The sequence below is a fragment of the Aspergillus uvarum genome, assembly GCF_003184745.1.
Source record: "Aspergillus uvarum CBS 121591 unplaced genomic scaffold BO82scaffold_12, whole genome shotgun sequence".
Classification (NCBI taxonomy): Eukaryota; Fungi; Ascomycota; class Eurotiomycetes; order Eurotiales; family Aspergillaceae; genus Aspergillus; species Aspergillus uvarum.
Genome location: NW_020291309.1, coordinates 31,596 through 55,178, shown reverse-complemented (window position 1 = coordinate 55,178; position 23,583 = coordinate 31,596). Strand labels below are relative to the sequence as shown.

At 51.8% G+C, this 23,583-nt stretch overlaps 8 protein-coding genes across 8 annotated transcripts; 4 read left to right on the top strand and 4 right to left on the bottom strand.

Annotated features, from left to right (window-relative positions):
- The first annotated feature begins 974 nt into the window (after window positions 1–974).
- Window positions 975–3,140, top strand: BO82DRAFT_22364 (uncharacterized protein). The gene is made up of 3 exons (XM_025630777.1): window positions 975–1,567; window positions 1,645–1,720; window positions 1,773–3,140. The coding sequence occupies exons 1-3, from the start codon at window positions 1,124–1,126 to the stop codon at window positions 2,882–2,884; spliced, it is 1,632 nt and encodes a 543-aa protein (XP_025494321.1). The 5' UTR covers window positions 975–1,123; the 3' UTR covers window positions 2,885–3,140.
- On the bottom strand, window positions 3,140–4,131 carry BO82DRAFT_22374 (uncharacterized protein). Its single transcript, XM_025630778.1, has one exon. It carries the CDS (start codon window positions 3,906–3,908, stop codon window positions 3,396–3,398), a length of 513 nt encoding a protein of 170 aa, XP_025494320.1. The 5' UTR covers window positions 3,909–4,131; the 3' UTR covers window positions 3,140–3,395.
- Window positions 3,534–5,401, bottom strand: BO82DRAFT_352090 (mitochondrial 37S ribosomal protein mS35). Its single transcript, XM_025634594.1, has 2 exons — window positions 4,791–5,401; window positions 3,534–4,624 (listed from the first exon to the last, which is right to left on the bottom strand). The coding sequence occupies exons 1-2, from the start codon at window positions 5,350–5,352 to the stop codon at window positions 4,008–4,010; spliced, it is 1,179 nt and encodes a 392-aa protein (XP_025494319.1). The 5' UTR covers window positions 5,353–5,401; the 3' UTR covers window positions 3,534–4,007.
- Window positions 5,402–5,571: 170 nt separating this feature from the next.
- Window positions 5,572–6,743, top strand: alg13 (N-acetylglucosaminyldiphosphodolichol N-acetylglucosaminyltransferase catalytic subunit ALG13). The gene is made up of 3 exons (XM_025634593.1): window positions 5,572–6,177; window positions 6,238–6,376; window positions 6,431–6,743. The coding sequence occupies exons 1-3, from the start codon at window positions 5,847–5,849 to the stop codon at window positions 6,567–6,569; spliced, it is 609 nt and encodes a 202-aa protein (XP_025494318.1). The 5' UTR covers window positions 5,572–5,846; the 3' UTR covers window positions 6,570–6,743.
- A 344-nt stretch (window positions 6,744–7,087) lies between these two features.
- Window positions 7,088–8,652, top strand: BO82DRAFT_22355 (actin-related protein ArpA). The gene is made up of 3 exons (XM_025630776.1): window positions 7,088–7,952; window positions 8,010–8,324; window positions 8,379–8,652. Exons 1-3 carry the CDS (start codon window positions 7,185–7,187, stop codon window positions 8,439–8,441), a joined length of 1,146 nt encoding a protein of 381 aa, XP_025494317.1. The 5' UTR covers window positions 7,088–7,184; the 3' UTR covers window positions 8,442–8,652.
- A 2,457-nt stretch (window positions 8,653–11,109) lies between these two features.
- BO82DRAFT_277587 (DUF3602 domain-containing protein) lies at window positions 11,110–11,580 on the bottom strand (the record flags this gene model as incomplete). Its single annotated transcript, XM_025631195.1, has 1 exon — window positions 11,110–11,580. One exon carries the CDS (start codon window positions 11,578–11,580, stop codon window positions 11,110–11,112), a length of 471 nt encoding a protein of 156 aa, XP_025494316.1.
- Window positions 11,581–16,059: 4,479 nt separating this feature from the next.
- Window positions 16,060–17,592, top strand: BO82DRAFT_352086 (putative U1 snRNP complex component Yhc1). The gene is made up of 4 exons (XM_025634592.1): window positions 16,060–16,321; window positions 16,389–16,517; window positions 16,593–16,673; window positions 16,786–17,592. Exons 1-4 carry the CDS (start codon window positions 16,255–16,257, stop codon window positions 17,136–17,138), a joined length of 630 nt encoding a protein of 209 aa, XP_025494315.1. The 5' UTR covers window positions 16,060–16,254; the 3' UTR covers window positions 17,139–17,592.
- Window positions 17,593–18,480: 888 nt separating this feature from the next.
- Window positions 18,481–21,286, bottom strand: BO82DRAFT_22289 (transient receptor potential ion channel family protein). Its single transcript, XM_025630775.1, has 2 exons — window positions 20,573–21,286; window positions 18,481–20,505 (listed from the first exon to the last, which is right to left on the bottom strand). Exons 1-2 carry the CDS (start codon window positions 20,943–20,945, stop codon window positions 18,650–18,652), a joined length of 2,229 nt encoding a protein of 742 aa, XP_025494314.1. The 5' UTR covers window positions 20,946–21,286; the 3' UTR covers window positions 18,481–18,649.
- Window positions 21,287–23,583: the final 2,297 nt, after the last annotated feature.

Below are 23,583 nucleotides of genomic sequence, written 5' to 3'. Positions count from 1 at the left end.
TTGGATCGTTCGTGTCACCAACGTCACCCGCCGATATAATCGTTACTTATACTCTCCACGTTGCCAGTAGACCGCATCAAGGCTTATTGGGGATTGAATGTCAATGTCAGGACTTGAAACAAGATATGGGTGGACCCTATCAGGGGACACTCTTTCAGGCACAGCAGGGGCAAGCAAAGAATATCTGTCTATCGGCTTGATCCTCGACCTTTGGCCATTGAAATTCGCCCGGGTTCAATTGATGCAAAGAGAAAGCATGGCTTAAGTCAGAGGTATGAGGATGGAGGGAATCAGTCCAGCACGAGATATCATCCAGAGGCTGAATTTGGCGGAGAAACAGCAATTGCACCCTTTCCACTGAAGCGGACCAAACCCCCCATAATATGCGACCAGCGAGAAGGCTGCAGCCATCCGGGACGGTTGTACTGGCGAGCATCATCGGACAAACACTGACGGCATTTAGTCATGGCTGGATCTGGACCCTGCGAATGCTCTTATCCTCTGCGGAATCTTCGCGCTGGTATTTCTTTTTCTTTTTTTTTTCTGGTCTTTTGCCAATCTTCGGCCGGTTGAGAATCTTGTGATTTGCATTGGATTCTCGGGGCGGCGAACATTAGATGTGTTCTCAGCCTGGCTTTTATACTCTTGTTCCTATCGCTTCTTTTTTTGCGTGGCTGTTTCTGCAGGGTTATTAGTGATATAACACCGATCTCTGCAAACTCACACACCTGGGTTGCTCTTGTTCCTGGTGTGAATGGTGTATCGTTCTCTGTGTGGTGTTATCAACCCCTGTTGCCAACGCCTGTCTCAGTGAATGTTAACTGATTTTTTGCGGACCAGTGATTCACCGATTTTTAACACGGTCTTTCTTTCTGTTTAGTTCTCTGGATTCTCTTCTCCCTTATTTTATTTCTTAAATTCTTTGCTGTGATCGTGTTCCCCTCTTTACTTCCATCCCTCTACCTCTATCTCTCCACCATTCGTCTTTACACTCTTTCCTTTTCATCTCACATGGCGATATACTCCATTTTCTAGCATAGGTTATATCGCTTCCTGACACTCAGCTTCTCATCCGTCTATCCCTGCCAAAGACTGAGTCGCAAGTTTGCGCTGCCAAGCAGCCATGTCTTCGCCGATTCGCCCTCAGTTTTTCTGTACTCGCCCAAATGGCACCCTCACCCCCCTGGTTGCTGTCGACGAGCTGCCCTCACATATCTCAATTCGCGGTGCTCCCCGTACCCTCTCGCCAAGCGAAACTCAAGGCATGACTAGTCTGGGAACTGTCAGCTCTAGATTGCAATTCTATGCTCTCGAAGGCGCTCTCTCAAATACAACTCGCGCGTCATCCGGTAACGCACCTGGACATCGCTCCCGCGACACTGATGTGCAGGTGACGCTTATGAGTCTCGCTTCCGATGAAAACATACCAGTGAGTCAGAGAGTTGCTATCAGTGCGCTACTGCAACATGGTCTATCTCAGAACTGGTTTGCGACACCTCCATCATCTAGCGGCTGGCTGGTCTCAAGCAGCAATGTGAATCACCCAGGAAACTGTACTGCTAGACAGGTACGTGTTACTTAATATGCGACACACTAGAAAGACGCCGAGTTCCAAAGTAATCAATTTGATTAACCCTCTTGCAGAGCCCCCACTACAACTCGAAGAAAGAGTATTGCTCTTACTGGATCCGTCATGGCGAATGCGACTATCAGCAACAAGGCAAGCGGCTCATATTACATTGGGACAACATTAGCTCTAACATTTTCCATAGGTTGTCTCTACAAGCATGAAATGCCTCACGATTTGTCCATGCTAGAGAAGCTTGGTCTGCGCGACATCCCTCGCTGGTACCGCGATAAGTACAATATCCCCAGCCTACTTCCCAATGGACATGGACATACTCGTACCCCCCTTAACCATACACTCCCTGCACCCGATGGTGGTTCCTATAAATCGCTTCCGTATCACCCGCGCTTGGGTATGAATGAAGCCCCTGAAGCGCCTGAGATAAAGAAGGAACCTGAACAGGAATTTGCTGCAAACCAGCTCTCCATTCAGCAATCTCCATCGGGATTCCCTGGTGCCTCAAGACTCGCTCTGCCGGCTATGGACGTAGCGAAGGCTTCTAGGACTCAGAGGGTAGAGCCGAAGCACACTTCCAGCTCCAAGAATCTGGCTCTCAGGAAGCTTGATCTTCTGTCTTTTGACCCGCTCCCGGAGTTTGAATACTCATCTTTGAGGCCTGCCAATGGAAACAACTCGCCTGCTTTTGATCATTCACACGCGCAGAACAATACTGCTTACAAGAACGCTGTCACCGATCCGTTCGAAGGCCACTGCAGAGATTCGCGTGCAAGTTTCGGCAGTATCCAACCTTTCTTACCTGCCTCTCTTGGTATCAATCCGTGCCAGGGTTCAAGTATCTTACGGGATGCTGCATCTCAGGGACGTTCCAAGAAGACGCATAGGTCCCGTCGTTTGTATCAACCTCGATCACAGTTTCCAACGGAAGACCCAAGCTCTGAGATGGAAGAAAAAGTCGCTGGGGCGAGTTATTCTAGCCAGGCCACTCTTCCGTCGAACTGTACATCGCCTGCCTCAAGGGTCACATTCGGGGCTTTCGGATCTCTCCAGGCGCAGGTTTCCCTGGGTCTCATGCATGGATGTGCCGCATCCGAGCCGCCTACTCGAGATGCTTCCCCTTCTACACACTCTAGTACTGCTTCGTCTGAGTCCAGCCCTGGAAAGCGTCGCAATCACGTCAAAGGCAAGAGCCACAAGCCCAATTCCGGCACCATTGGTCAGAAGGTTTATCGCCAACGCTCTGTCGGATCTTCCGAAGATGAATTTTTCGGCGGCTTGTCCATGGAAGAGGAGAAGTAAATAGAGACCGGAGGGTGCTCACATGTTTATGGTCCGAGGCTTTCTTCTACTTGATCAAGAACCAGCTATTTTGCTAACCCCCCATCACACATAAATATGCGACTTTGCGGCTTTTCCAGGTGCTACGATGCAAAATACTATGATATGCTACACGGGATCTCCTTTGCGGAATAAATATACCTAAAAGGAACGAAGGCCTCCCCACTTGACTTGACGTTGACGTTGGAATGAGAAAAAAAACGGAAGTTCTGTTCGCCTACTACTACTACTACTACTAATCTAGCCTTGAAGGCGAAACTTGTATCCGAACACAGTGCTTTTTTCCCGGCGCCGTTCGCACATCATATGTATGCTGTCAATACTATGCTGCTGTTGTTGTTTTTATCTTTCTTCACTTTCTGCTTTCCAAGTTTCCTCTTTTCCCAGTTTTCATTTCCGTTGCCTCTACCCCGCTCTCTTGTTCGGAAAGACACGGTCTTGTGTGCGAAATGCAATATAGCAGAGGTCATGTCTATATTTGGTTGGGAGTTGAGCGGAGGCGATGGATTCGAACATGTGAAATATGAAGCACAGGCATGCCCTGATGCAATGAAACGGCCGTTGAGCTTTGCAGACGCTCGTCACTCTCATGGTAAATCTTGAACATGATGAATATTTTTGGATGGTGTAAGCACCTTTGTACTCTGGTAATGCGTGAGGATCCTCTCTTCCTTATCGCTTGACGGGAACACAACCAATAACCCCCGCCCCCCGGTGCCAAATCTGTGAAGATGGAATGAAGTATGATACATTGATATGAGTAATCTAGTACAACCCTGCAGAAAAGAGCAATTTGCGCCACCCTGTTTTGATCTGAGCTTACAGAGATTTCCGGGAAATTCGAAGGCAAAATAGGAGACAGAACCAGAAGAAAGAAAGAAAACCAGAAGAAAAAGAGCTCCAAGACCAGACACATCATACACACATATATAGACAAAAGTCCCTGAGCCCCCGGCAAATGATTCCCCAAGACGGGATTATCCATCGTCACACCCGCACACACGCGCGCGCGTGTGCATTAATCATCAGAATCTCATGTGGGCGCGGGAGGGAAGGGAGCCTCTGCGCACAATCTCCTACGCCCTCAGCGCATTCTGCGCTGCGGGGTTCTCGCCCCGACCTTGACACCGACCTTCCCGCCCTTCTGGTCCTCCTTGCCGGGGAGCCTGGCCATGGGGGCGGAGCTCAGCGCGGGCAGGATCTTGATGGCCTCGGAAATGATCTGGTTCCCATCGACGACGCCGTCGGGTAGTTGCTCCAGCTTGCGGGCCTTCTGGGCGGCGCGGTGGGCGTCGAGCTCGCGGCGGCGCTCGGGGGTCATGGCCCACTCGTCGGGGAAGCGGAGGCGGGTCTTGGGCTTGTGGTGGCGGAGGTCGAGCGGGACGTCGGCGAAGCTGTCGCCTTCCTTGGCCTCCTTGATCAAGGTCTGGATCAGGTCGCCCAGGTAGCGCTTGTTCTGGGCGCGGTGCTGGAACTTCTCACACGACATACGCACGATGTCGGTGTCCGGGTTGTAGCGCACGCCCACGAGCTTGAGGAAGGTCTGGCGCTGGGCCTCGGTCAGGTGCTTGGGGGTCAAATCCTTGGAGGCCAGCTCGACCACCACCTTGTGCTGCGCCGGGTGCTCTTCTCCCAGGTAGGTCGTGTACCGGAAGCGGAGGATGTGGGTTTCGGGGGGCAGGGTGAAGGGTTTGGCGAGTTCTGTGAGAGAGAGAGAGAGAGAGAGACGAATTCAAGTCAGCTAAACCTGCGCTTCTTTTTCTGGATGGTGCTTCGTTCTCAAGCTGGGGGTAGGGATCGAGTTAAAGTAAATGCTCCTCCCCCCACCCCCAGGAGTCAACGAAGCGCGGAAGGGGGAAAGTCATACTGCTCAATGACGGCATATCCCAGGCGGCGATCCGCGCGTATTCTCTGATCTCACGGTGCTCTTCCAGCTCGGCATAGGCCATGGTCGTTATGTCGTCGTCGTTGAATTCGTCGTCCATATCCTCGGTAATACCAAACTCGTCGGGCTCCTCCTCCGCCCAGAATCCCTTGGGCGGGAATCCTACATCCAGAAAGCGAAAGGGTTCGACTTGCTTGTCAATCGCGGCGATTCTCTGGTCGACCTCCGCCATGCGGGCCTTGCGTTTTTCCGGGTCGTTGAATTCGGCGATCATGCTCTTGTTCACCTTGTCGAAAGCCGCGCGATCTTCCGGGGACATCATGTCGTACAGGGACCGCTGCTCCGGGGTCAGGTTCTCGGGCGAGTACTCGGGCAGGTTGGGGTAATCCTCCAGGCGCCGTGGGCGAGCCTCAGGGATGACCGGATCTTCGGGCATGCGGGAGAGCGGCGTTGCGGAGAAGGAGCGGAAGGAGTGGTTGGCGATGGGACCTCTCCGGGCCAGGGAGAAGGCCGAACGGCCCAGAGACCTGGCTACTGAGGCCATTGTGAGGAGAGAGAGGGGAGGAATGAGGAGGGGGGTGTGGTGGGCGGAGGATTGGAGGGTTTAGATGTTTTTTTGATGGTGATGGGATTGGATTGGATTGGATGGGAATGGACTGGGCACTATGCCTCTTTGGGAAGGCGGCCCTTTCACCGCCATCCAAATTGCTGGACATTCCTGACAGTATGCGACTCGAGTAAGTAGTAAGTTAGCTTTTGCATCTTATCATTTCCTATGTAACAGGCAGAATTAACTGACGTTTGCAGAGATATCTCCTGAGTCACTTATATTAACTAATTGCCTGTCTGACGATTCCATCCAATTAAGCCTAAATCAGGCATGCATACCTCTGTCTAGCTGGCTGGTGCCCAGTCACAGTGCTGATAATCAACTTCTTAATCCCCCCCCCCAACACCTACTACTTGGCTACGTATTCCCGAGTATTTGTTCTGTTGATCGATCCACTATCCCATCGATATACAAATAATCCTTCCACCATGGCGATGCAGAACCAATCCCTGAAGTTCTGCTTCGTGACTGTGGGAGCTACCGCTTCTTTCAACCTCCTCATTCAGTCGATTCTGGAGCAACCCTTTCTACGTGAGCTGCGCGCACACGGCTACACTAACCTGCTGGTCCAGTACGGCAAAGAGGGCAAGATCCTCTTCGATGAATTCCTGCGCCAGTATCCTCCTGGTAGTGAGGGCCAGCACGGTCTACTGATCGATGGATTCGACTTCAATCCCGACGGATTGGACAATGAAATGCGTCTTGCTAAGGCCTGGCCCTCGGAAGGTCGAGTTGGGGGTTTGATTGTCAGCCATGCCGGTATAGTTGTACCTTCGCTTACTAACTTCCCAATCCGCAAGCTGACCACGATGACTCCAGGATCCGGCAGCATTATGGATGCACTAAGATTGGGCGTGCCTCTTGCGGTGGTACCCAACCCGACCCTCAAAGACAACCACCAGCAGGAGCTTGCCGATATCCTCCAAGAACAAGGTTATCTCATTGCGAGTCACTATCGGTAAGTTCTTCGATCTTTGCTTGTGTGGTGAACCCCGAATTGAACTCCAATTAGGGATATTGCGACAGCAGTTGATAGGGCTGAACGCCTGCGAGTTCAGATGGCCAAATGGCCGCCGGTCTCCAAGGCCCAGGAAGTCCCTCCTCCAAGCTTGGATCAAGTCATGTCTGACGAATTGGGCTTCTTGGATTGATGGTCTGGCACGGCCCAGAGTTTTATACTCATCACACATGTGTGGGCGATTTGCAATGGCGTTGCGGAGCGTGGGTACTTTAGTATAGAATAGGAATGGCTTTGAATGTTTGCAATCACCAATGGCGCATTAGCATCCATAGTTGAGGTTTAGTGGTTTTCGCTAACTATGAACACCTTGATCATCTATGTCTCCTCTCAGATATAAGCCCGAGGCACGTAGTATGAAAAAGTATAGGAGAATGGGGTGTTAAAGAGAAGTTGAAGTCGAGGATTGTTGGTGGAGTGGCCCAAGCTTCTCCGCGCGGGCAGATCCAACTAAACCGACTGACTTACTTTCCCTTCCCCGAAACGCGCAAAAAGAACCACCACCGACTTTCTTGTCCTTTTCATCCCCTCCCTTTTCTCCCCTCCCACGCATTGCTCTTCTACCATCTATGTCTTTGGAATACTGTATCTCATAAACTCAAACGTATTCCGACCAATTCCTTCATCTCACCAGCCATCTAACTCGGCCGCGGGGGCCTTCCACTGCATATAAACAATCGACGACCCAAAACACCCGCTCCGAACCTCAACCAGCGCTCCGCTTCCCCTTTCCTACTCCCTCCCCACAATGGCAGAAGCCACCCTTCACAACGCCCCGATAGTCATCGACAATGGCAGCGGCACCATCCGCGCCGGCTTTGCGGGGGAGGAGATCCCCTCGTGCTTCTTCCCCTCGTTCGTCGGTCGGCCCAAACACCCGCGGGTGATGGCCGGTGGCCTGGAAGGCGACGTCTTCATCGGCTCCCGCGCCCAGGAACTGCGCGGCCTGCTCAAGATTCGGTATCCGCTGGAGCACGGCATCGTCACGGACTGGGACGACATGGAGAAGATCTGGCACTATGTGTACGAGAACGAACTGAAGACGCTGCCGGAGGAACACCCCGTGCTCTTGACGGAGCCACCGCTCAACCCGCGCAAGAACCGCGATGCCGCCGCCCAGATCATGTTCGAGACCTTCAACGTCCCCGCGCTGTACACCTCCATCCAGGCCGTCCTGTCGCTATACGCGTCCGGCCGGACGACGGGCGTGGTGCTCGATTCAGGGGATGGCGTGTCCCACGCGGTGCCGGTGTTCGAGGGCTTCGCCATCCCCAACAGCATCCGGCGGATCGACGTCGCCGGGCGGGACGTGACGGAGCAGCTGCAGCTGCTGCTCCGCAAGAACGGCCATGTGCTGCATACCAGCGCGGAGAAGGAGGTGGTGCGCATGATCAAGGAGAAGGTGTGCTACGTGTCGTTGGACCCCAAGCGGGAGGAGAAGGATTGGATGAACAACTATCACAAGTCGGAGACCAAGTCGGTGGACTATGCTTTGCCGGACGGGCACAAGATCAAGGTACGAGATCTATCATGAGTGGATGGAACATGTTTGGTCTCTAATAGCTACGCATAGATCGGGCAAGAACGCTACCGCGCGCCGGAGATCCTCTTCGACCCGGAACTCATCGGTCTGGAGTATCCGGGAGTGCATCAGATTGTCCAAGATGCGATCACTCGGACGGATCTCGACTTGCGCAAGTCCTTGTACCTCAACATTGTCCTCTCCGGAGGCTCGACATTATGCAAGAACTTCCCCGATCGGTTGATGCGGGAGATCAAGCGCTTGGCTGTGGAGGACATGAAGATTCGGATCTCTGCTCCTGCTGAGCGGAAATACACGACCTGGATTGGGGGAGGTATCCTCGCTGGTTTGAGCACATTCCGCAAGGTAATCGTCCCGCATTCGAAATGGCTTAGAGTTATGGCTAACGAGGATCACCAGATGTGGGTGAGCGCGGACGAATGGCACGAAGATCCTGAGATTATTCATCGGAAGTTCGCTTAATCGTGATGCATCGCAGGACGACGTCCCGATTGAGGACAACATGACATGATCGACGGGCAACAACCCCATCGCGCAGAAGTCAGTAGATGCATCTGAGGGCACGAATGACTAGCATGCACGAAGGGGGTGGTTGTCTAAGCCGGTCCCTAAAGAAGTCCGGGGCCAAACCATAACCAACAGCAGCCTTTTCATTAGATACCCCTGCACCCTTCTCAATCTCTCTGCCTTCGACACTCCAAACAACTATCCACCTTTTCTAAAGCACCCCAGGTGATACGTTTCGTGCATATATTTCTCGACGACCATACAACCTATCACTTCTACGTATGCCCCCTATGCACGCGCACGCGCACGCATACACGCAACCGAGCCGAGGTGCATTAGATCCCAATTGTCACACCTCCCTGCTTGGCAAGTATCGTCATTGGCCTTGCTGGGACGGATCATTCACCACGCGAATCGCAATTCGAGGTCTTCGGAATGAACCCTCACTGGTGCTGGGGAGTGATTTTAACGAGTAAATTGAGCCATGATAAACAACATTTCCCTCTTGCTCCTTGCCAAGTGGTCTCCAACCTCTTCCCTTTGACAGTACTTTTTTGTGTAAATATTGGATGGCATAGATGAGATCAGATGAATGAGCGATTGACCCACCAGTTTCTTGAATGCCCGCTGCATGGCACCTCTTCCAACTTCTGGGAAAGTCTTTGCGACCTGCAACCCAGAGCCCCATAACGAGCTGATTGAGCGTGCAAAGAGAATCCACCGTACTATCAAACACGTTGAACACCAACCAACCTGAAGGAGTAGCGTGCACCCACATGGTGACACCAAGCGCACCAAGCCCAGCCCCCTCGGCCCCAAAGCCCACCCATCTAGTGACCATATACTATATTATTCTGTTCCACCATCTTGACACCGTAATGCAGGACGATGGGTCGAGTAGTCTCGTCTCGTTTAGTCTCATCTAGAAATAAGTCGCCGTGCTGTTGACCAAATGCGCGTGGGATCTCTTCTTGCATGGAATGTTAAGTACTATTATTATCTATGCAACCCTCCTCATATGGAACTGTTTCGTGCTAATGAAACCTCAGGGTATACTACTACGGCGGTGTCCATCGACAGAGAAAAGACGTGGTATAGTATAGCTCGGTGACGGCCGAAGACAAGAGATATAAAGAAGGGCCAGTGAAAAACTTACAGTACAGCAGCCCTCCGGCAATCAGGCCACCCCATACATATACTTCAACCTTCTTCGGTTCTCGTCCCGAGTTGCAAGTGATACCGTATTTTTCGTTTACTAGAGTACAGTACCCTCGGTGCTTCTTCCCCACGTACCCAGTCCCTACCAACATGACATGACCACAATCCCAATCCACTCAGTCGTTTGGCAATCCACCATGGAGACGATCTCAATGCCCCCAGAGACCAAGCAAAGAACAGTGGCATCCCCGCCATTTACGACCTTTAACCCGTCATAAATCAATCACGCCACATCGTACAATAGTACGTACGTATGACACGCATCTATGTAATACATCCAGCACAAGCACAGCTCTAGATCAACCTCTTGAAGGGAATCTAGACCCGATCCCGACTAACCCCATCATCCTCTCGGACCTCGGGGTCCTGGACGAACGAGAGAAAAGAAAGAAAGAGAAAGGGCTTTCTTTCATCATGAGTAGGTCAAGGGTGTTAAGGTTTGGAGCCATCCCGAGCGAGGTGCGGGCAGTGAGTGGTTCACGGAAGGCTGGCTGCCATCTCCGCCGCCGCCCCCGGATTCTTTCGTCCTTCGTACTCGAGTTGGCTGACTCGACTCGGGAGGTCTCCACTCCTGCTTAGTGATTGAGTCTGGGTTGCAAGGATGACTCTCGTCCTCTCTCTTATCGCGTTTGCACTCCCTGTGTCTTGTACGTGGGTCTTGATTTGCTGGGTCGGTACTACTCTGGGGGTTTGAGATGGCTAGGTACTGCTGGAAGGATGATTTTACAGTAATGGAGGGAAAGGTTGGGCTCGTCTGTTCTTGGTTTCATTTCCACACGCTCTCGGGGAAGTAGCTAGCTAAAGGGGTTGTACAGGTGATAGTGTTCTGCTCATTCGCTCGTTCATGTGTGAAGAATGAAGGAGTGGTCAGGTACATGAGCTGTAGCTTCGAGTATGCTGCGCTGCGGTGGATGAAGGATCCAGGGGTGCTGTGGTGAAGTTTGGATGGCAGACAAGACCAAAGGAGAAAAAAAAAAAAAAAAGAAAAGATGCCATGCGATGTTGATCCAGTATTGAATCAAATTTCAAACATAGCTGGTTGGGGTATCATGTTGAAGAGATGTGAATGCGATTCGAAGGTTGAAAGGTTGAAAATGTTGAGATGAGAGTTCCCAGAAACTCAGGGAGTGTAAACAGTGGCACCCCTTGTTGGTTGAAGGTTGAAGGTTCAAAGAAATTAGATAGATGCGTAGTTGGGGGGAGGACACATGCAGGTAGAGGTCGAATCCCCCCGAGACGAAAGTAAGGCGGCAAAATCAAGAACTTTTTTTTGGGGTGGGGGTCGTAAAGTCGTGAGTCATGATCCAGAAGGACGAAGTTCGCAGGCGCTTTGGTGAACAAGCAGAGGCTGAAAATGAATACGTTGGAAAGTCGCAAAGTGGCTGGTTGTTCCGGGTTGGCTGGCTTAGGCCATGCCCCGGAGCTTGCCCCAGCCCTTATTCAGGCCTCGGAGAGCACGCTCGCGCGCGGAGCCAGAGCTGCTGCTGGTGCCGTTGCTGCTGGCGGAGAACTTGCGCGACAGACTGCTGGACGAGTCGTCGCTGAAGACCATGTTGCCGGCACCGCCGCGGCCGACGTGGTAGACGGGCGCGGCGCGGCGGAGCTCCCGTTCCAACTCCTCGTCGAAGCTGAAGATGGCGCGCTCGCTGCCACTGTGGACGTTCCCGGCGCCGCCCCGGCCAGACTTGAAGGTGCTGGGCACGCGCGAGTCGAGGCGCGTCAAGGAAGCCGGGCCAGAGGCCGTCTGCGAGGGAGTGGTCTTGGTGCCCTTGAGATTGATGACATTGCCGGCGCCTCCACGGGCCGTGTGCAGAGCTGGACGGCCGGTGTGAGGAACCGATGGGTGCGGTTCAATGACTCGATATGATCCCGGCATGGTGTATTGTGTATGTGGGTTGTGGTGGTGTGCGGGTGAGAAGAGGTATGTATGCAATTGCGCTAATTGGCGATGACTCAACGCAGCGATGATGCAATGGCGATGAGGGACAAGACGTGCAATTGGGACTCGGTTTATATGCGAATTGGTATCGAGCCGAGAGTGTGGGGTATTAGGAGTGTATGGGTGAGGTGAGTGAGGATAGATATCCCACGCAGGCGGAACAGTGAAGTATGAGTATGAGTATGAGGTGAAAGAAGACGCACAGCAGGAACTGTGGTTAAAGTATATGATTCAAAGAAGAAAAAGGGAAAGAAAAAATTTTTCCTTTTTTTCTTTTTATTTTTCTTTTTCCCTGATGGAAATCCACACGCTTCTTTCAAGGATGTCGTGATGCTGGTACTAACTATCCACTATAGCCTCGACCCAGAGGTTGTGGCGGGGACGGAGTTATATAGAATGGGGGAGCAGCCCCCTTTGTGACGGCAGGACGACTCATGATTGCACCACGGGACAAGCCGAGTGAATTCAGTTGGAGCATTTCTGGGATTTCTGGCAATAATGGGAAGTGAATTTCCCATTCCAGGCACCGCAAAAGAAAGAGCCCGCCAAAGCCAGCCCAGCCAGGGTCACACGCGGTGGGAAGTGGAGCGCCAGCAAATTTTCTGCTGGAGCTGGAGGAAAAAAAACCGTGAAAAATGAGTGAAAAAAAGAGTTTGCCGGCTGAACCGCGCGCATAACGTCGGATGCTGAGGCGGCGCCTGTAAAAGCAGCATTGAGGAACGTGTGCGCGAGACTGCAGGACTGGTCGGGAAGGGATCCACCGCAGCCAGAAGCACCCAGTGCTGCTTTTAGTACCTGGTAGTTGTCGCGATCATCTGACAAACAAGTTCCCACTCCCCGCGGGACTAAAACGTAACAGAAACTCCCCGCTGCACCAATCAGCCGCGGACGCAACGCCCAGTGCAGTTTCCTGGGGGTAATGGAAATGGCCTGGTCAGTCACGCGTCATCGTCGAGTCCTTTTTTTTTTTTTCCCTCAGTCTTTGCATCTACTCGAGTAGTTGGTGAATCTATTGAAGTGTAAGGAGCCTTTGGAGGTAAGCGTAACAATTGCAACTATGCCAGTCTTACAGTTGGTCTTCCAGTCTATCACATTGGCATTTTCTTGTCTCCTCGTGGCTCAAGGAGTACCTAGTAGTTACTCCCTACTACTCATACTCAATTGAGTAGCTCTGGAAATTGAGAGTATATTTTTATTCTTCTCGGATTAATCAATTACTATTAGTAAATAGTGTGGTGGGCAGATGCAGACAAGCCACGCTAACCTTCATTGCTGGGCGCTGGGCTGCTGCTTTTCCCCGCAAAAAGCCATCGGAGGAACAGTACACTTGCATCATCGCTGCCTTGGCCTCCCTCCCTCGCTGTACATTCAGAATGCCTTCCATACTTCCCCTCGGTCACCTCAACAACGAGCCCAACCAGGGCGGAATGACCGCCATCCTGAGTGCCCCTCGAGTACTGCGATTACGAGAGAAATTGCGCGAATGATGCCAGTTTTCAGGTAGTCATCCCACTGCAGGATGATGCTGATCAGGCACAACTAGCGGAATGAACGAGAAGCAGCTAATCCTGCCGTCGCTCGCAGCGTCTGAAGACGTTATTGTGCAGCCGCTTGCACCATTGTTGTTCCAAGTCCAAGTGTCCGTGTGTCGATGGAAAGGGGGAGAATCAGGAGAATCAAGGCATCACGGATTCATGGTGGTGGTTGAATACTCGGTTTGTTGATGTTCGAGACCATCGACGTTTAGTCACGTTAGCCCCGATTGATCGTGCGAAGATCATCCACCATCCACCCGCTGCCCCTCTTGCTCTCTCACCGCCCTTAATCAAATTGTGTGATTCAGTCCACTCCCTGCCCATCATGCTCATAGCCTCATTTCCATTGGCATTGGTGAGCCACAGAAAGAGCCTTGCTGGCCGGTCAGCCCCCGTTCTCTTCATCGTCGTCGTCGTTCAGGTTGTCGTCTTCGCCTGCCTCGTCAGGTGGACAGCTGGAAATCCCACCCAAACCGACTCAGTCATCAGTCAACCCTGAGTAAGGAAGAGCCGCTAGCCCCAAGAGGGACAGCTTCCCCAGAATTAGCAGAGTTTTTTTCCTGAAACGACTCAAACGAGGTGACCGGCCCTAAATGGAGAGGGGCCAAACGAAGGATGACGATGGGACCCCCCACCCCTTTCTCCTCGAATGCCAGAAATGCCTCACTGTGCCAGTGTGCAATTCAGCCGGTGCACTGGCCACTGATGCTATTTTCCTCTCCTCGAGTCCCCCCAGGGGTATGAATTTTTCACCCTTTCCCCACACGACAGGGCTGCTGCGTTAGTCACCTTCCCGGGCCAGACTGGCGGTTATTGCGAGTGACACTTGGCGCTGGCAGACATCTCCAACTCTCCAACCGTCTAAGGGGGAGGGGAAGGGGAGCCCTGAGGGGATGCATAACCCCTCGGATTGTCGGATTGTCGGTAGTAGTGCATGAATGTGTAAATTGCAGTGCATTCAGACAATTGCGAGAATTCTGGTTCCTGAATGGTCATGACAACCGAGCCGGTCCAGCCGGCAAATCGCCGGTTCCGCATGCTTTACTGGCCTGAGGCGGCGAGGCGGCAAGGCGGCAAGGCGGCCACGGGAACGGTTCCAGTGAGGTTCGACTTGCTTCTTCCCCGGATTTTCCTGCCGGCATGGCTTGTTTCATCAGTCAGCATCTCTTCTAAATTCTGAGGAAATAATCTTTCCCCTCTTTCCTAACCCCCGCTGCTGAGCATGACGTCCCCAACCAAACTTCACCTTCTTCTGACCTTCCGGATCTTTACTCCGTAGCGAGGTCATTCCCCAGCCCTCGGCTGATGCTGGATCACATTTTCCCCAATTGCTGGAAACGCCGACTACGCCGATTTGTGGGGGTAATGGCAGCACCTGATCATTACAAGTCCCGGACTCCCCGCGGACAAGGTCATGAACCAGTCCTTACCGTCCCTTGAATCCAGGGATAGAGTGATACGTGTAAAGATCCAATTTTGGACCTCAAGTACGCGAGAGGCAAGAACATGATGACTCACGGGACCAGCCCTTCTGCCAGTGGCCACTTCGTCGACCTGCTCGGGGCGTTCCCCCTTACCCCAGCTGCGGTGCAATTTCCATCCAAGTAACCACCTCCGGGACCCCGGATTATCTTTCTGCTGTCCTGATGATCATAAACAATCCTAGCCAGTCGAGACTTTTTCAATCATCGTTTTTCGAGGTGCTCTGCGTGGTTGGATAATTCTCTATTGGCTGCTTTCACCTTCGCTTGTTTGGTCTCCTGGCAATGCAAGGTGCCCAACAGTCGAGGCTCGTTTGGGCCTCGACCTCAATAGAGGATCTCATTGAAGAGCAAGGAATTGAGGGTCATTTGAGCTTCCTTCCCTCGTTAGAGTGACTATTGTGGCTCATTTCTCTCGACCTTGAATAGATAGTAGCGCCAACTTTAAGTCAACTCTACCATCTTCTGATGTCTATGCTGGCAATCTGCGAGATGAATCTGGTCGACAAGTCAATTCATCATCTGTTCGGTGTATAGATCTCGCCAGATGGGCCTCACGCTCGCGTCGGTTCCAGCTTGTCATGCCCGCGTTGTGCTGTCGGTAACGCCAACGCGCAGCGGATATAGATATATATATATATATACTAGGACAGCCCAGCCTGAGATGAGGCTACTTATCGTGATCAGGACAATTGCTACGGACCGCAGACAATGAGAAATCATTCGCAGAGTCTATGGTTAGCCGTAATATTAGCATAGTTGGCACAAGATCACTTGCCTCAACAAAACACATTGAGGTACGAGGAGATCTTCGGATCAAGACTTCGATTGCCAGTCAAGGTATTGCACCATTACACTGTCCCACGAACAGTCCAGATTGTAGCATCGAACCTTTGGCAAAGTCTGAGAGAAAACAGCTGTCTCACTAGCTCAGTATGATCGTAGAATCGGCTGACGATAGTTCACACATATGCATGCACGCAATGTGCCAACTTGATGCAGCTGCTTTTCGGCAGGATCCAGGTACTGTACTATGTATTGAATGCCTGAGGCTTGAAAGCCGGGCTGGGTATTCTGCCCCATGATACCGCCTTGATATCGTCTCGAACTCCGCCGCCAGTCATTCGTCTCCGACTCAGTCAAAATTTCCGAGTATTCAACAATTCTACGCGCCAAACTCATACCTCAACAATTTGGACACCCGATTCTTATTTCTGTTCATACAAACGCGCTTCACACACTTTGAACGAACCGACCCGTCCAAGCGCAACGCGCCGATCGAGCGCTGCCGAGCGAAGCTTAATCCGCCTCTGAAGTGCAACCGCTATCTCAAGATCAAGATGCCCAAATATAAGTTTTCGGCCACTTGTTTATCAGAAACTTACTGACAACTCCTCACTCTTCTGTAGGTTATACTTCATTCTTACACCATTTTCGATCAAAGCGATTCCAGTGGTCTCGTGCCTGCGACATCAAGAACTCCGTGCACATCGCGAGATCCCATCCTAGTATCTTCCAACCACGCCACAAACAGAACTGACCGACGACTCTATACAACAGGTGATTACTGCGATGTCTACCTTACGCACGACTCGATGAGCGTGCGCAAGGCGCACAACTCTGGACGCAACCACCTGAGAAACGTTGTGGAGTACTATCAACGTACGACGTCCCTTGTCCGATGTCAGACCTGCAACAATTCCGCAACCATCATCTAATACCTTCACAGAGATCGGACAAGAGAAGGCTCAATCCGTCATTGACTCCATCACATCATCATACGCCGCCGAAGGCCAGGCTGTACCCAACCCTGCGATGGTTCCTCCGGGCGCCTACCCTCCTCCCTTTGGATTCCCCGGTATGTTTCGCAAACCGTGCACCAACGCTCCGCACGGTATCGAAAGATTGATCGACAACTGATTTTAGCTTCCAGGCCGCCCAGGTCAACTTCCTCCTCCTCCCTTCGGGATGCCCGCACCTGGCGGAGCTCCCGGAGCCCCAGGCATGCCTCCTCGTACGTGCCTCCCAGTGCATACATACCTTTCGCCTCGCGCACGCAGCACTCTTCCCTCCTCAATCCCAAGCTATATAAATATATAGATATATCTAGCTAACAAGACTCGCAGCCCCTGGAGCAAGAGGCCTTCCCTTCCCACCCCCGTTCCCCGGCGTCGGCGGCCCCGGTGCCCCTGGCGGTCTGCCTGCCCTGCCCAACATGCCCCCCGGCGCTCAGGGATTCCCTCCCATCCCACCCCCCGGCGGATTCCCCGCTGGGTTCCCCACGCCTCCTCCCGGTGCAGCTGGGTTCCCCGGCCTGCCTCCCCCGGGCCAGCTTCCGCCAGCCGGCTACAGTCCCAGCCCGACCCCCGGGATCAATGGCCCGCCCGGGTCCGATGCATTTGCCCATGCTGCTCCGCCCCCTGGTATGGGTCCTTCGTCTCTGTCTGGCCCGCCTCCGGGGTTGGGTGATAGACGATGAGAACCTCCCCCCCCTCGAGGAGCTTAATGTCTTGATTATTTCCACACGTCGCATTTGATTCCATATCTTTCCCCGCACCAAAACATCTCATGTACTCTGTCTGTCCCCACATGTTCGAAATTTACCTATTATACCTCCCTCCACCTTGAACGCTTGGTCTGTCGCTTAGACCGTGGTTATATTCCTCTTCCATCTCTCTCTCCATTTCTTCAACTCCTAGCGTGGTTTCTGAATATGATATTTGGGTCTTAGTTATCTGGTGTTATCGTTTTTTTTCTCTCTTAAAACGAAAGAAAGGATGAGTGGAAACAGTTTATTAGGAGAATGAGTAAGATGATGATTAGAAGCAAAAAAAACTTGTTGGCTTTTAGACGATGAGCACCAGGCCTTGTGATGGGAACGCGTTCCCGGCGGCTGCTTCGCTAGGAAATATAAACTGCGCCGGTTGTATACGATACGTCCCTGATGACCTTCTACTGTAAGGTTCCTTCCTTCACTTTCCTGTTCCCCAAACTACAACGTACAACACCTGCAAGGCTACCCCAGTACATTTCGCGGCGTATATAGGATAAAACATGACTCCAGAGATCAATGGATATAAAACCTCAACGTCAGGTTCCATTGCCTACGATACTGCCGTTTCTGTTCTCTCTTTCCGTTCTAAAGGTTGCCTTTCCCCCGATACTCACAAGGAAGACAAACGTACCACGGGATCGAGAATAATATACGCGATCTAGAAAAGAAACACAGGAAGAACAAATCAAAACAAGCCTCTGCATTCTTCTTTTCCCCCTCTCCTCCCTTTTCTTTTCTCTATTATTCGTACATCAAGGAAAGATATAAAGGGAGAAAAAAAATATATAGGATGGAAGTAAAAAAAAAAAAAAAAAGAGAATAAGTATATAAGGTAAAGCAGGAGACCCCCATAGCACAAAGAGTATAACCGATATATATCCAGGATCCTTTGTTGAATCAGAACGCCAGCGGTAGTAAAACGTGAGAGTGGCAGTAGTAGTAGTAGTAGGAGTAGGAGGGAATAGGGAATAGGGTTGATTGTAAGGAAGGAAGTAGTGAGCCCCCCCCCCCCCTCCCCTCCGCCGGCCCGTGGCTCCCCCTTTTGGAAAAAAGGGGCGTCGGATGTCGGATAAGAGGTAAGTGGATGGGTAGTAGGTAGGTGTAGGCGGTCTAGGAATTGGAGATGTTGGGTGGATGGGGAAGAGGAAAAAGGGGGCGGGAGGAGGCTCTCTGGTATATCACAATATACGACAAGGGATGTAGGCAGAAAGCATGATCACAGAGAAGATGGATGAAGTAGGAAATCAGAGAAGCGAGAAAAAAACAACGCACCTGGTGCGGGAAGAATTGTTTAGGTAGTAGGAAGCTAGAATGGCTCGTGAATAGAATAGAATAGGAGTCAATCCATGCCTTCTCCCCGCACGCGCACACAGACACAAGGCCATAACTTCATCACAAGCAAGGCTAGAAAAGAAATTCAGGTGAATTCTTCAACTTCAGTGATCATATCCTGCCCCTCTTTGCCATGGACTCGGGTTGTTTTGTTGCCGGTATGCGTGTGGGTTTTGCATGGGAGAGGAGGTGTAACCACGCGGCACAGGCGATGGTGAGCGTCCGAAATTGGCGTCATGCGAGCCATTGCGGTTGTCGCTGGGGAATAGAGGCAACGAAGGGTCCACAGGGGAGGCCGGCGAGCGCGCAGCGTGGTTCGGCGAGGGCTCAGGAGCCTCAAGGTTCTGACGGCTGACACTGGCCCCGTTACCGCTGGAGAAAGACGCGTTATCATCTTCAAACGGACTGGACTTGTAGGGCGAATTCTTCATGTCGCCACGGGCCGTCGCACCCAAAGCATCCAGTTCGGTCGTCAGCTGGCTGCCCGACTTGATGAATGAACCCCGGTCATCCCTCATCGGCTGATAGCGTGTGTCCGGGTTCTTAGATACAATGGCGTAGATGGAAGCGACCAACACCATGATCAAGAGCACGAGGGCGAAAATTGCGTTGATCACGAAGAACACGACGCCCATGACACCAGTAACAATGCCGGGTTGATTGAAGACATTCGAGAAGAAGAGGAGGAAGATGACGTTAAGAAAGTTGATCGCAGCGATGGCGATGTTGTAGATGTTGGTCTTCTTATCCATCCACGGACGCAGCACACTAACTGCGATGAGCATGCAGGCCTCGATAATGACCAAGGCAATAGTCTGGACAACAGGAGCCGGTTGACTCAAGCCAATGAACATGCCCTTGACGAAGATATAACCGAGGAAAGGAAGAATGAAGTAGTATGCAGTTGCGCGATATTGCACATACAAAAAGCCCCACTTGTTCAGGCAGGTCGGGTCAGAGAAGAGAATATAGGCCGGATTTTTGTGCATCACAGTTGATCGGTTTGCTAGGCGGAGCACCTTGAGAGATGCCCAACCCAGAGCGGCGACCACCGACAGGAACATGACGATGGCCAGAACTACCTCCGCAGCCGAGTCCCGCTGGGTGAGCTCCCATAGACACAAAACAGCCATTTGGGGAAAGCCGATCAGCGTCAGCCGGAAGAGAATGCCACGGGCCACCACTTTCCAGCCGTTCCGGAAGTCCTGGAACTTGTTGCTCTTCATCCTACCCTGCTTGGCTAATAGTTCACAGCCAAGCTTGAAAAGGCCGACCAAGATCATGACCAGAGCAACAAAGACAACAAAGAAGATGAGACCAGTCATAAAGATGTTCGTCGATTCGATTTTGGCCTTGAAACCAACACGCTCGATACCTCGTACAATGACAGTAGAATCGGTCGCTGTCTTGCTGTTCCCTGAGGCACGCTTGCGCATATGATTCAGATAGCCGCTTGCTCGTCTGAAAATGCCTTGTTCCTCAAGCTCGAGGTCACGTTTTCTACGTTTGTAAGTTGCGACCGAAGTTGTCGAAAGACTCGATAGTAGCGTCGCAGCAGTACCTCCGGTGGCTCTCTGGTACCAAGTACAGATATCCTCCAAAAAACCGACATGGATGATACCCATACTCCACTGGAAATTTTGGGTCCACGCTTCAACGATCGGGGGCATATGCACCGATGTCATGCCAATCATGGCCTGAGACTGCATGAAGCTGAACAGGGAAAGGGCATTGGCTGCGACATGGGCTGCGGTGTTTGAGTGCCCCAATCCCGAAGTGATGGCAGAGGCGGCGAGACCTAATCCGGAGATGACAGCAGTTGCCCAGCCGACACCCTTTTGATAAACTGTCTGGCCGTTCGAAAGCTCTGCCTCCATGCAGGTGATGCTGGAGTTCGTTGACGTGGAATTGATATAGATACGCACACTAGCGTCGAGATCGGGAACAGTATAGGCGATGCCTAGTAAGGAGCGGTTAGCAGGCCAAGGCGCTGCAAGGTATCGCCCTTGCCATGGGGCGCTACTCACCTGGGATATCTTTGATCACCGACTCGGGAATGGTCAAGGTAGCTTTGGCAACATCAATGGCACCGGTGTTCATAGGACAGAGACCCGCGATGCCCATTTCACATGGGTCCAGGCTCTCTGACAAGACACTGATGCCGTAGGCTGTGAGCTGCAATTCCGCAGTGACGTAGCCGGAAATTGCTGATACTCCATCGAAGCTGAAAGCGAGTGAGCGATTGCCGGGAGTGAATACGACGCTGAAGTAGGTAACAGTGAAGTTGTTGCTCGCTTGACATAGATTGAGAGCGCTAGATTCGATCAACCTGATGGCAGTCACCTGCAGGGTGTTGAGCAAGGCGAGGAAAAGCCCGAAGAGGATGGAGGATAATCGCATGATGACCGAGCCGTGTCCGATGACAACAATATCATCAACTGCCACGGAGGGGATCTGTCAAATATTTTATGTAGTAATGCGGAGAAGGCGTAGTAATCGGGGCGGTCAAATCGAAGGGTGGTACTCCAGAGCACCAACTTGGCGCGAGCCGAAAGCGGAAGTCGTGGGAAGTCGAATGTCGTCCTGCGGGAGGGTTTTAAGAATCAGGTTCCAGGGAAGAGGTGCTTCCAAATGGTCGATGGGTGAGATGGATCGGTAGTCTAGGAACGTATCGTTGCGAATTACGGTTCACAACGTCATTGATGGCTCAAGGCGGTGGTTGGTAGAAGAAACAGGGTAAATGATCGGCTAAGTAATTCTATTTAGTCAAAGGAGTGACGAAGATGCAGTAGTTCGAGTGTATAAGCGAGCGTCAGACTAGATAGAAGTCGAGTAATTTTTGAAGGAAAGCGAGTGTGTGAGTTTTGAAAAATTGGAGAAATTTGAATAAAGAGTGAGCGTGGACGGCGACACACACAGTATGGCCCTGGAGGAGTTGTCGGGAGGAGGGGTGGGTGGTGGTGGAAGCGGTGGAAGTGGAAGAAAGGGACAGGGAGACCGGGTCGAATTCGGGTGCCTGAGTCTCCTCCCTTAAAGTGGGTGCGCTGCTTAAGAGACGGACGACGCTCACACCCTCCTGCAGTCAAGTGAAGGGCAAGTCGAGCAAAACGAAAGAGAGAGAGAGGGAGAGAGGGAGAAAGAGAGAAACGAAGGGAAAAGAAGGTAAGTACAAAGTACAAGGGAAGCGAAAGAAGAGAACGAAGAGACCTCTCTTCCGTAGATACTCTCTCTCACTATCAAGTTTCACTCTCTGGTCTTCTTCGTCTTCTTCGTTCAGTGTTTTCTTCAGGGGAGAAGAGAACGAAAGAGCGAGCGAGACCCGGAGCTGGTCGTAGGAGAGACGGTCGGGAATGCTTGTGAAACCACCTGAGACCCTCTTGCCGGCTGACTCAGCACGGGGGGCAGTTGATCGGGGGCCAATCAACAGCCCGGGTGGCCTTGTCACGGATGGGTGGGGCGCAACTCGATCAGGTTAAGCGCCCACGGCACTCACTAACTACTACCTACAGTTGAAATGGAGACGGGACTGTATCCTGATTACCTACAGAGTAACTAGTACTACAGTACAGTAGTTACTAAATACTTGATTCCACTTCTTTCAGTCCTACACAGATTCAATCCTGGATCTGGGGGAGAAACGTATATGAAGGAAGGCATAAGAGAATAAGAGATGGGAAAAATGACAGAAATTGGCTGGGGTCTTCTTGTTCCGTGGGGGCCCTGTTTCTCTTCCAGGTTTGCACTAATGCTGACAACAATGATGCTGATGCTGATGCTGATGCTGATGCTGATGCTGATGCTGATGCTGATGCTGATGCTGATGCTGCTCCCGCTTCTACTCCCGCTGCTATGCTGATCAAAAAGGGCCAAAATGTCAATCCAAACAGGAATGAGAATTTCTGCCGCTGATGCTGGCACTGGTGCTGGTGCTGGCAGAAGGCTAGGCATACCTCTCTGGTGACCTCTACAGTATGGTCAATCGTACTCATACAAGGTACAGTACCATTATGCGTAGTAAGTGCACGCGCGTCCCTCAGGGGTTGGGTCTGGGCCGAATGCGGGTGTTCTCTCGCTCCGCCCTCGACTTTGATTTGCCTTTTTCTTACCGCCCAGAGTAAAAACCTTGGGGCGCTGCAGTGGGAATTGGAAAGTCCCATTCTACCACGGATTCTAAGATTTGGAGTCTACGCTGGAGTTCCACTCGACTGCTACCTACGTAGTGTCGTTGTCGTTGTCGTAGTCATAGTCTTAATTACTCCACGTTACGTTTGGACTTTTTGAGGTCTGGATAACTCAAGCCAGCTAGCCCCAGTGAGTGGGTGGATCATTTTGACTACGAGTACGAGCGTTCATAGCTTTGGATGGTCAGAGTGAGTTGATGCCCGTCAGTCACTGCTACTACGGTAAGTATGGATGTGCAAGACTGCGACAAATCAGATCTTCGCTCTTTAACTTCTCTTGTTGCACCTGCACTTGACCTCGCCGGCGGTAGTGATATTCTTCTATTTTTAAATGGACATAACCACTCATACTATTTACCACGAGCGAGAAGCTGAAACTGGTCGGCGCATATTGATCCAGTAGTATAAGCGGGAGACTATGTTGATCGATCCCGCCCCGTGCCTTTGGCCATTTTTAATCCGCCCGCGAACTATGGTGTATAGGGCTCTGATGTCTAGTACTGACTTTTCATCGACTATTGGATCACTTGTCGCCGACTGCGCCTAGATTGTTTGAACTGGTACGGAGTAGGGCATTGAGCTTGACTTGTCATTGCGAACTTGAAAAAGGACAGACGGCTCAATTGACCGTACGATAGATAACCTGCTACTTCAGGTTGATCTAGCTGATCCTCGACGTATTCGTATCCTTTTTGCCTACCTAGGAGTTACCAACAGCCCGAGTCTTACTGCACAGCCCCCCCTCTGCAGCAGTTGCTTAACTCCAGATCATTCCCACACAGCACCAGATGTGGGACTATGAACTCCTTTAATCAATCTCCATCAAAGCTGTCTCTTTTACAGTGTACAACACGATC

Coding starts and splice junctions, on each gene's coding strand:
- BO82DRAFT_22289 (XM_025630775.1), bottom strand. CDS start 20,945: ATGCGATTATCCTCCATCCTCTTCGGGCTTTTCCTCGCCTTGCTCAAC. Junction 20,506..20,572: donor GGTGATCAAAGATATCCCAG/GTGAGTAGCGCC, acceptor GCTCCTTACTAG/GCATCGCCTATACTGTTCCC.
- BO82DRAFT_352090 (XM_025634594.1), bottom strand. CDS start 5,352: ATGGCCTCAGTAGCCAGGTCTCTGGGCCGTTCGGCCTTCTCCCTGGCC. Junction 4,625..4,790: donor GGATATGCCGTCATTGAGCA/GTATGACTTTCC, acceptor TCTCTCTCACAG/AACTCGCCAAACCCTTCACC.
- BO82DRAFT_352086 (XM_025634592.1), top strand. CDS start 16,255: ATGAGCGTGCGCAAGGCGCACAACTCTGGACGCAACCACCTGAGAAAC. Junction 16,322..16,388: donor CGTTGTGGAGTACTATCAAC/GTACGACGTCCC, acceptor ATACCTTCACAG/AGATCGGACAAGAGAAGGCT. Junction 16,518..16,592: donor TCCTCCCTTTGGATTCCCCG/GTATGTTTCGCA, acceptor TTTAGCTTCCAG/GCCGCCCAGGTCAACTTCCT.
- BO82DRAFT_22374 (XM_025630778.1), bottom strand. CDS start 3,908: ATGGATAATCCCGTCTTGGGGAATCATTTGCCGGGGGCTCAGGGACTT.
- BO82DRAFT_22355 (XM_025630776.1), top strand. CDS start 7,185: ATGGCAGAAGCCACCCTTCACAACGCCCCGATAGTCATCGACAATGGC. Junction 7,953..8,009: donor CGGACGGGCACAAGATCAAG/GTACGAGATCTA, acceptor AGCTACGCATAG/ATCGGGCAAGAACGCTACCG. Junction 8,325..8,378: donor GTTTGAGCACATTCCGCAAG/GTAATCGTCCCG, acceptor GAGGATCACCAG/ATGTGGGTGAGCGCGGACGA.
- BO82DRAFT_22364 (XM_025630777.1), top strand. CDS start 1,124: ATGTCTTCGCCGATTCGCCCTCAGTTTTTCTGTACTCGCCCAAATGGC. Junction 1,568..1,644: donor GAAACTGTACTGCTAGACAG/GTACGTGTTACT, acceptor ACCCTCTTGCAG/AGCCCCCACTACAACTCGAA. Junction 1,721..1,772: donor ATGCGACTATCAGCAACAAG/GCAAGCGGCTCA, acceptor CATTTTCCATAG/GTTGTCTCTACAAGCATGAA.
- alg13 (XM_025634593.1), top strand. CDS start 5,847: ATGGCGATGCAGAACCAATCCCTGAAGTTCTGCTTCGTGACTGTGGGA. Junction 6,178..6,237: donor TTTGATTGTCAGCCATGCCG/GTATAGTTGTAC, acceptor CGATGACTCCAG/GATCCGGCAGCATTATGGAT. Junction 6,377..6,430: donor CTCATTGCGAGTCACTATCG/GTAAGTTCTTCG, acceptor AACTCCAATTAG/GGATATTGCGACAGCAGTTG.